Raw genomic sequence first — 10313 nt, forward strand, 5'->3', positions numbered from 1 at the left:
GAGGCCCAGCCCCGCCCTCTCCGTCCCGCGCCCGGGCCCAGCTCTGCGGGGCCGCCCTCTAGCGGGGAGCGCGCGGGTGGCGGGGATTCCTGCGGCGGCGTCTGCACCCCCTCCGGCGGCCCGCGGCGGCCCCCACCCAGACGGGGCTCCGGGGGTGAGGGCGGCGCTCCCGGCCCGAATGGTCAGCGCCTGCCCCCTGGGGCGCCATGATTCCAGGCTGGGTTTAGGACACTAACTGGAGACAGACCAACCAGTCAGCAGACAGAAAGACACCGGTAATGAGGGCGAGGGGCTAACTTGGGAAGTGGCATTCTGTGGGGGATCTGGATGGGCCACCGTGGGGAGATTAAGAGGAGGGGCATTCTAGGCGGAGGAATCAGCCGGTTAAGGGCCCTGAGAGGACAGGAGGTGGCCAGGCTTTGTTCTTGGTGTGATGGGAGCACTCGAGGCTTCTGAGCAGGGAATGACCTGGGCTGGCTTCTGTTCAGGTGATCCCAGCTGTTCTGGGAGAACCCTCTGTAATCAGAGTGGAGGTTCCTGCCCTCATCCAGCATGGGAAGGGAGGGTCTGGGCCTCGGTGGGGCTGATGAACAAAAGGGGGTCACTTTGGGGTATGTTTTGGAGCTAAAATCAAGCCTTGGTGATGCATGAATATGGGTAGAGAAAGGGCATCAAGCATGACTCCTAGATTTCTGGCCTGAACATCTGCTTGGAAGGGATTATCATGAATTGATCCAGGAAAGACTGGGTTTGGGAAGGAAAATCAAATGGTCATTTTTGGCCATTTACCCTTGAGATGCCTGTTAGACATCCAAGGGGAGATGCGGGGTCAGCCACTGGGTGTGGGACTCTGGAGTTTGGGAGAGAGATCAGTACTGAAGGCTTGGATCTGGGAGGCAGAGCGAGTGGGTGGTAGTTAAGGCCATGTGCCCAGATGTGATGGCAAAGGTGAGTTCAGAAGTTGGGGCTGAGCCCTGGAATACCCCACTGAGGGGAGGTAGGGCAGATGAAACAGAGCCAGCAAAGGAGCTAAGCAGGAGCTGCCAGGAAGGTAGAAGGAAATAGAGAGTGTGCCCTGGCCAGCTTGGCTCAGTGGCTGGGCATCGACCTATGAACCAGAAGGTCACAGTTTGATTCTAGGTCAGGGCACATGCCCAGGTTGCAGCTCCATCCCCAGTGGGGGGCATGCAGGAGGCTGCCTATCAATGACTCTCTCACCATTGATGTTTCTATCTCTCTTTTCCTCTCCCTTCCTCTCTCTGAAATCGATAAAAAAGATATTTTAAAAAATGTACTTAAAAAAAAAAAGAAATAGAGAGTGTGAGCATTTAGGAGCCACGGGGAGTGAGCACTATATTGTACCGAGGAGGTGAGAGTGGAGAGAGAACTGCTGAACTTGGCAGTTTGCAGATCTCTGAGGACCCCAACCAGGGCAGTTTCATGGAAAGAGGGACAAGCTTGACTGTAGTGATTAGAAGAGAGAGTGAGAGGTAAAGAACTGGAGAGAGCAAATGTAGACAAGTTTTTAAGAAATGGCATATAAATACAACAAATCGACAACTCTCAAAGGTACAGCTCCATAAATATTAAAATCTGTAGACACTTGTGCAACTGTCACCCAGATCAAGAAATAAGATATCTCCAGCCACTCCAGGAGGACATTTTGTGCCCCCTCCAGTTGATATCCCTTAAGATAACCACTGTTTGATTTCTATCATCAAAGATTCCTTTTGCTTGATGGAGGTAAACAACTTTTGAGAGATTTTGTTAGTGGTTGGGCTCAGATTTTGTAGGCAGATAATGTAACAGGGAGTGGGCAGCTAGAGTTCAGACTCTGTGGGGTAGCAAGTCCTGGGCCCTGCTCTGTCTCCAAGGACTGCATGACCAACACTTCCCTGAGTCTCAGTTTCCCCATCAGAAGCATGATTCTCCTCACATCTCCTTTGGGTTGTAATAATGAATGGAAAAAATCATTGGCAGCAGTGAAAAAATGGGGTTTTACATGCCTTTGGATGCCTGTCTGGAGCGTAGAGCTCAGTCGCAGGGGTGGGTGGGGCTGCAATCTGGGAGGCCCAGGAGTCCCGCCCACCCAGTGTGTTTGAGCAACTCACCTGGCAACAGGTGGGCCTGACAAACACGTCTGATTTTCCAGAGTCTCCTCTGCTCGCTGTATCTTTAGGACATCATGGTGCTGTTCAGGCCCCTGGCACTTCTTCTTGCTCTGGTTGTCTCTGGTGAGGAGCTGTTGGGGAGGGACCCCAGTTCTCCCCTCGATACTCCAGTGGAGTGGAGTCCTGAGCCTTCTCAGATAAGCTACCATGGAGGGTAGGGGCTGGGGGGAAGCCAGGAAAGGGTAAAGTTCTGAACCCCTAACCCTCATTCATATCTTGGCCTCTTCCTCAGCTAAATCCTCACTCCCAATCTGTGAAATGAGCTGACCTATGGTTGGATGTGGGGGAAAAGGAAGGACTTTGGCTGCTTGGTCCAAAGTTATGGCCAGGCCCTGTGGCAGAAGGGCAGAACTATGCTCCTGTGTGTGCATGAGGGCCCTCCAGCCTGACTGTCTCTTCCTCACAGAACTGCATTGCCTGCCCTGGTTCGTAAATATCTCTGAGAGCCAGGGGCCTGGCACCATCCTTCATTCTTTCACCTTGAACTGCACTTCTGCCATGCCCACCCTGAAGTTGCTCCATGTGCAGCCACCCACCACCTTCTTCAACCCACCCAGCTTGGCCAAGTTGCAGGAGATCTATGTGGGACTGGTAGGGTCATGGGCACAGCTGGGGACCAGAGAGAAACAAGGCAGACCCTACATTCACAAAGCCAGAGGTGGTGCAGGGGGAGGAAGAGCCTGGGTCCCATATGGCACTTGCCCATCTGTCACAGTTGACCTTGAGCAGCTCAGCCCGGCTGGATGCCCTGGAGGTAAACCACTATGAGCTCCAGCTGCAGTTAACATGTGGCAACGAAGTGATCAAGACCCTGCTCTTTGTGAATGTGCAGCGGGACCCTGACCATGTCCGGTGTGCTGGCCGATTTGTCAGCCCAGGTGAGGTCAGGGGCAGCAGGCAGGGGGTGGGCAGGCATGGCCTGAACACAGCCTCCCTGACCTCCCCTTTGGCCAGCTGGGGAAGTCATTCAGGTGCCGGAAACAGTCACACCTGGGGACCGGCTGTACACTTTGATACTCCCAGGCCTGGAACTCCAGGGAGCACAGGTAAGCCCAGCACATGGGAAATGGGGAGTAGAATGCAAGAGGCATGGGGAGACCAGCCCCAGCCCCTAGCTGGCCAAGCACAGCCTGCAGAGGGACCGTTTAGTGTACAGCTGAGTCTCTGCATGATACATGTTCCTGGAGAGAGCTACTGAGGCCTCCTACTCATCAGTGACCATGGCTGTTCCTACAGGGAAGCTCTCAGGCACTGAGTTCTTTCAAGTTCTCCTGTGTGTTCTGAATTCCCCCATGAAAATCCTGTATCACTTTTGTAATGCAAAAAATGTATTTTAAAAAACAAAGTAAATGGTTTAGAAACAGAAAGGATTAAGGATCAGGGCCAAGGGGGCCCGGGCTAGGATGTCAGTGGGGGAGGGGTATGGGAGAGTGGGTGTGGGCAGGTACCTGCTGGGCTGTTGGGGACTTTGACAGGGATGCTTGGGGCACTGGGGCCTGGGGATGGGGACTCCAGCATCTCTGTCCTTTTAGATAAACATCACCAGTGCCCAGGACCCTCCACACTTCCCTGGACCTTTCTCCATCAGTAGGCAGGGTTGGCTGCGGGCACCACCCCAGGGCCTCAAAGGGCAGGCTCAAAAGGTGAGCATGACTCGGGACCTGGGGATATCCATGGATTGGGCATACAATGGGCAGAGCCACCTCCTGGAAATCTGCTTGTTCTTGGCCTCCGGGGACTCCTCCATTATGCTACGTCTCCGAGACACCTCCTGCACCTGCACTGCTGCCCCGTGCTGGCGGTCCTCCCGCCTCCGCCTGGTTCAGTGCTGGGCTCTGGATTCCAGAAAGAGGGATCCCTGGCCCTGGGAGGTCATGATGCCTCAAACAGAAAGGAGTGTTCAGAGCAGTGACACAGGAAAAGAAAATTCTGGGTAAAGTGGCTAGTGCAGTCTGAAGGAGGTTGAAGTTCCTTTTTTAAAACTTCTGCGTCTTAGCGACTGGCTCTTGCAACTCTGAGATGGTAAGTCACATCATGACTGACTCAAGTGTTACTCTTTTGGGGGCTGTTTGCATCCTAATAGAAGCATTAAGGGCCCAAGAACGGGACTCAGAGGAATATTTGCCAGCAGAATGACACGCCTTGGGAAGGAGTGAAGGGTGGGGCTCCTTGTGGAGGTCCTGAAGGGGGTCTGCCTGTCCGAAGAGAAGGCTGGGCACAGACATGCAGGTGGAGGCACGCAGTGGTTCCCCCCTGTTCTGTGTGAGTGCAGATCTTCCAGCTTCAGATCCTGGTGACCTTTGGGCCAAGCCGAAGCTGCCGTGGGATGCTGATAGTGAAAGTTTTGCCTGTTCCCTCCAGCCAGGTCTCCTTCCCGTAAGGCTCCCCGACCCTGGGACAGCGGGGCTGGTAGGGCCTAGCCGGGGGGAAGTAGGAGTAGGTTAAGGTGGGACTGCTGTGGTGTCCCAGCTAGCTCCATAGGAGGGAAGTCCCAGAGGAGGGGCCTGGGGACGGCGCTGGGGATCCGGGGTGGGGTGGGGTGGGGTGGGGCAGAAGCCGGTGCCCCCTTTTGGTTTAGGGAGCAGAACCAGAATATCACCATCCCCGAGGACCTAGTCCCTGGGAGTAAGGTGGCTCAGGTTCAGGCCCTGGGCTTGGACGTGCGCTACGAAATCCTCTCGCCCGTGCCCAGCCCGCTCTTCTCCATCGGACGCGGTGAGGCGCGTGGAGGGGGGGCCGGGGGGCCTCTGCGGGTGGGCCGGAGGTTTTTCCAACTACCTCCTCGCCTTTCCCGAGACACGGGGCTGGAGCCGAGGCAGAAACTGAGGCGAGGTGGCGTTTGGGGGGCCGGGCCCGCGTTGGAGGCGAGCCTTGCAGGAGGAGACTTGGGGTGGCCAGGCTCGCGCCCTCGGGGCCAGGGGGCGGGCGGGAGGCTGGGAGCCGGGCTGAGCTGGGGGCGGGCGCGGGCCGAGCTCTGCGTCCCCTCCGCTCCCGCCCGGCCCAGCGGACGGCGTGCTGCGGACCACCGGGCCCCTGGACCCGGCCAGGGCCGCGGGCGCTGCGGTCACCGCGCTGCGGGTGAAGGCCTTCGAGCGGCTCCGGCCGTGGGCCAGCGAAGTGCTCGATCTCACCGTGAACGTGACCCGGGTGCGCCGCGCGCCCCCGCGCTGCCGGCCGGCGCTGCTGGTGTGAGTGTCCCCGGCCCCCCCCCTCCCCGGCCGCGGGGCGCGCGGGTCTCCCCGCCAACGCGCGCCCTCTGTCTGTCCAGGACTCAAGTCCCCGAGACCGCGCCCGTGGGCACCCCGCTGAGCACCTTCACTTGCGACGCCCCCGACTCCCCCGGCGCCGCCCTGGACTACCAGCTGCGGCTGCACAGCCCTCGGGGCCGGACCAGCCTCTGCCTTAGCGACAGGGTTCTGGAGGTGCCTGGCGCCGGCCCCCAGACCCTCGTGCAGGGTGCTTGGGAAGCGAGGGGGCGCTTAGGGTCTGTGAGAGCCAGACCTTTGGGGGTGAAGGAGCTGGTGGTGGAGCCTGCCTGCTTTGAAGTCTGGAAAACAAGGGGTCAGGGTGATTATCTGTGGGTGCCCTGGCCTGGGGCAGCCCAGCGCGGCTCAAGGGTCTCACTCTCTGGTCCCTCTGCCAGGTGAATGCCACACTGGACTGTGACGCTCCCGGGGCCTGCTTGCAATACACAGCCTCCATCCTGGTGCTTGATGGTGGTCAGCCCCCGATGACCAGTGAGTGACCATACCGAGGCCTGGACAGGGCTGTTCTGTTCCCCTTTCTCTATTCTCAGGACAAGGTCAGCTCTTCTCCCTCAAAAACCAGTCGCGCTGCTTGTCTCCATTTCATACCCCTGGGCTGGGGCATCCCTCCTCTCCTAGACCCTCCCTCCCACCAGACCCTCTCCCTCCTTAGACACCCCCCCCCCCAAGGGGCAGGGACATGTCTCCCTCCTCAGACTTTAGGGCAGGGCTGGGCATCCCAGGCCAGCTCCTTGACTGCCTAACGGCCTCCAGCTGAGGTGCCAGTACTGGTGATGGTGACACCTGCCAATGAGTTCTCCCCAACCTGCGTCCCGCGCACATTCCGGGTTCGAGAGGATGCAGGGCCCCGCACCCTGCTGGGCTCTGTGGTGGGCATGGACACGGATTACCCACACGACAGCGTTGAGTACTACGCCTCTGGCGGGCCTGCCACCTTCGCCGTGGACCGGCTCAGCGGTACTTCCTCCCCAGGACTGGGCCGGAGGGGTGCAGCCAGAGCTGACTGCAGGCTGAGGCTGTGCTCACTCCTTCCAGGAGAGGTTCGCCTCCTGGGGCCTTTGGACTATGAGCAGCAGAGGTTGTACAGGCTCCCTGTCCTGGTGACCGACCACAGCCAAGACCAGGACCCTACTCATCACCGCTCGGGCTCCTGTACCATTACCATCGAGGTTGAGGTAACTGAGCCCCAAGGCCTTGGAAAGAATTGGAAAGCGGTCAGATCTCCCTCTGGCTTTCTGAGCTCTCACTCTGTGCCTCAGCTTCCATTGGTTGACTGGAGGGTGGGTGGGGCCTCATGTGGAAAGCTCTGTAGCCTGCTGCCTGATACCTAGGCTCTAGCTGTGGCGGGAGGAGGCCGAGGGCTGGCCTGGGAATTTGGGGAGTGGGTGACCTGGCTACCTTCCTGCAGGATGTGAATGATCATGCCCCCGAGTGTGAGCCCCCATTCCAGGAACTCACCGTCCACACCTTCCCAGGCCGTAGCATGGAGGTGACCAAGGTGTCATGTTGGGTCCCTCAGGAGCCACAGCGCCTGGCCTTCTCCTATAGCATCGTGGGAGGTGAGGATCATGGGGGCCACCAGGATGCGGGAGAGGAGCAGGCAAGGCCAGCAGCGGTCCCCTTCTCCTGCCACTCTTTCAGGCAATAGTCAAAGCCGGTTCAGCCTGCAAGGAGCTGTCCTGGTGCACAACGACCTCATGTTGGGGCCGCCCTGGCCAGAGCAGCCCCGTACCTATGAGCTCTTGATCCGTGTGGCCGATGCCGGGCCCTCCATCCCCCACCTCAGCACCACAACTACCATCATTGTGCATCTAGTTCCCCGGAGGGCCAGCACAGTGGCCACCAGCACCCATAGAGCCACAGTGAGGGGGGGTCCTCGGGCCCTTGAGGGGTGGGAGAGAGGGTCTTGGAGGGTGAGGAGACCCAGTTTTCCAGGTGGAGCGTGGGGGCAGACATTCCAGAAGGAACCGTTGAGTGCAAAGAGCAACACAAGAGAGCAAATTTGGGGTGTTGGGGTGCCAAGCCCTTGGAGGGGTTTGAAGGCTGGATGGCCAGGGCATTTTGGCAGGGCCGTGATGAGTCTGTGGCCTCCATTTCAGGTGACTTCAATGATGACGCCCCTGCTTGTGACAGACACAGAGGCTTTCTGGCAGCCGGAGCCCTGGTTTGTAGTGGTGCTGACAGTGACCAGTGCCCTTCTTCTCTTGGCTCTGGGCTGGCTCCTCAGCAGGCTTCTCCGAGGGTAGGGTGCCTATCCCTGTGCTCCCTGCCCGCCCCCCCCAGCCCACTAATGGACCCCATCTGTGGGAGGTGGTTTCGGCCCAGGTTTGATAACAATGCCCATGTGATGACCAGACAAACTGATATTAAGGAGTGCTGCCCTCCCCGCAGAGCTTGTCAGGTTGGAGGCAGAGAAACACTGGAAGGACGCTGTCTCCGTCATTGGCAGAGCCCAGTCTTGGAAAGGGGCGGGTGTGGCTGAGGCCCAGGGCTTGAGGCTCCAAGTGTTTCGTGCGTTTGCCCTATTGATCATCCCTGCCCTCCACCTGAAACTTGGCTTTGAGTTTCTTGTGCGCACAGAACTGAACCCAGGAGAAAGTGGGGGTAACAATGTGGACATAGTATACAGGCACTGGCTACCTCCAATACAAAGGGGGAGATGAATGGTGCTAGTTTCCGGAGCCAGCAGGTCTGCTGCCCTCATGCTTGGCCCTTCCTCCTGGCATTTCAGATTGGCCCAGGGGCTACAGGCACCAAGCAAACCAGCCCAGGCTCTGCTGCTAAACAGGTCAGCCTCCTCTGCATACCTCTATGCCTGGAAGTCCATTACTTAAACTCAGGCTGGGGCCCAGAGCCTCATCCTGCACTCCTGCTTTTACTTTGCCCCAGTATCCAGGGAACTGAGGGGTCCACGGAGGCACCAAGGATGGAGACACTCCAGGCACCCAGTAGCATCATGAGCCTGGTATGTCAACCCCCCATCCTGTGTAGCTGGGGCACAGAGGCTGCTCTAGAGTACTCTCCCCTGCCAAACCTGCCCCCTTCCCTACGGATGGCTACCTCTGTGGGAGCGCCCACCCCAGCACCATCAGGATGCAGCTCCTGACCCCATGGACAGGGTTCAACTCATGGTGTCCTCTTGTTTGTCCCTTCAGCAGCATTTTGATGGCAGAGCACAGGACTCCTGTGAGTCCCCCCCTTTCCAAACCATTCCCCACCTGGGCCCACTTTCTCTCCTTTCCCCATCTCAGTGTCTCCTCCTATCACCAGGCATCTACCATCCACTCTTTCCTTGAATGGGGTCTACTCTCACCCCCACTCACCTTTCAGCTGATGTTTGTCAAACACTTGTGGGATCAGGAAATGACTAGGAGCTGGTCTGGTTCCTGCCCATGAGGGTGGCAGGAGGGAGGTGGTGAGGAGAGAGACCCCCAGATACTCCACGGTCACCAATGAATTATGGCAGAGTAATCTGGCACTGGGCTTAGGGAGAGCTGGTGTCCAGTTTTGGGGAATCAGGGATGCTTCCTGTGCATTTGAGCCAGACCTCAAGGATTTTCTGAGAAAGGAGGGAGGGGACAGGTTGGATCAAGCAGAAGGGGGTGTCACACCAAGGGTTGGGACATCTCCTACCCTTAGGGGAGGGAGGCAGTTCTGCTGAGGCCAGCAGTGTCTCCTCTCTCTCCTGACCATCTGAGCTCAGATACAGGCAGAGATTACCTGTTCAACACACACACCGGAGCCTGGCGCTGGCTGTGAGGCCAAGAAGCTACTTCACTATGTGGGAATTTCTTCACGTGATCATGAGCCGTGTTTCAAAGTTGATTCGATAATAAACAAAATTGCAAACAGAAAAGTCTCAGCCTTGGAACCCACACGGGGGAGAAGCTCTGAAATCTGTGCTTCCTTGTTCTCCCTCGGAGAACTCCCTACCTCGGGGGAACACTCTAGGGAGTAGTAAGGTTAGTTCTAGGAAGGCAATGTACAATGCGCTGATGGACAGTGATTAACGCTCTGCCGAGTAAGAGTTTGTGAGTCTTGTTGGTGACTGTGCGGGCCTGTCCCCTCAGAGGCCGCCTGCTCTGGCAGGTGGAGAGGGCCCGGGAGCTTCCGTTTTCCACGGAAAGGGGGACACTGTTGGGGCAGGTTTGCCCACTGGGTGTGGAGGTTTCCTTGGGAAGGATCTGTAGTTTTTGCACAGAGGTGTGGGTTGGTGCAGACTTGAGGAGGCTATAGCATGGCCGGCCATGGAGGGGTTGATGGTAGCCCTCGTCGGAGGGGCCGTTCCCATTTTCCCCTGATGTTTCTTCTGGTTCCTTGGCCCTCAGCTGTGCTGAGCGGCTGCACATAGCCAGGTGGCCTACAGTGACCTGCAGGAGGGCGGGTTCCGCTGGGTGCGGTGCTAGCCCACTTCCCATGCCCAGCCTGGGCATCAGGCCCCGGGATACTGCCAGCTCTCCGGAAGGACCTGCTGTCCGGTGGAGGCTAGCTTTACTGTGGCATCTCCAATTTCTCTCAGTCTTCTCCCCTCTGCCAAGTCTGTGGACCTGCATCTTCTCAGGGGACTGCAAGACCTGCCTTCCAGAGCCAGGTGGGGAAAGAAGCTGAGGGCCTCCTGTGGGAAAAACACACTTCACGGTGCGCCCTTTGGAGCGAGGGTGTCAGAGCTGGCCTTGGGGACAGAGTGGGAGAGCAGGCTGCCGCTGGAGGTGGTTGCAGGCTGACTTTCCCCAGCACTGACGCGGGCTCTACGGGCTCATTGAATCTTCATCTCTCAAGAGCCAGACTGTTACCCTCATTTTACAGGTGGTGCAAGGAAGGCTCGAAAGTCACAGCAATAGCCAGTGCGGACACTTGGTGTGGACACGTGTAGAGG

General features: G+C 58.0%; 1 protein-coding gene across 6 annotated transcripts; it reads left to right on the top strand.

The window, feature by feature from the left end:
* The first annotated feature begins 359 nt into the window (after positions 1-359).
* Positions 360-9277, top strand: CDHR4 (cadherin related family member 4). Of its 6 annotated transcripts, none has more exons than XM_087824728.1 (19): positions 361-2234; positions 2578-2762; positions 2887-3049; positions 3126-3217; positions 3704-3814; positions 4444-4547; positions 4750-4886; positions 5176-5359; positions 5440-5593; positions 5815-5908; positions 6191-6394; positions 6473-6612; positions 6846-6996; positions 7079-7299; positions 7537-7679; positions 8169-8225; positions 8327-8402; positions 8593-8623; positions 9141-9277. In XM_087824728.1, the coding sequence occupies exons 1-19, from the start codon at positions 2186-2188 to the stop codon at positions 9194-9196; spliced, it is 2352 nt and encodes a 783-aa protein (XP_087680854.1). In that variant the 5' UTR covers positions 361-2185; the 3' UTR covers positions 9197-9277. The 6 variants fall into 6 exon arrangements, with proteins under 6 accessions (XP_087680853.1, XP_087680854.1, XP_087680856.1 ...); XM_087824730.1 differs by having other exon boundaries at positions 8596-8623; XM_087824727.1 differs by having other exon boundaries at positions 360-2234; positions 8593-9220.
* Positions 9278-10313: the final 1036 nt, after the last annotated feature.

Source organism: Miniopterus natalensis, chromosome 15 (assembly GCF_054644295.1).
Source record: "Miniopterus natalensis isolate mMinNat1 chromosome 15, mMinNat1.hap1, whole genome shotgun sequence".
Taxonomy (NCBI): domain Eukaryota; kingdom Metazoa; phylum Chordata; class Mammalia; order Chiroptera; family Miniopteridae; genus Miniopterus; species Miniopterus natalensis.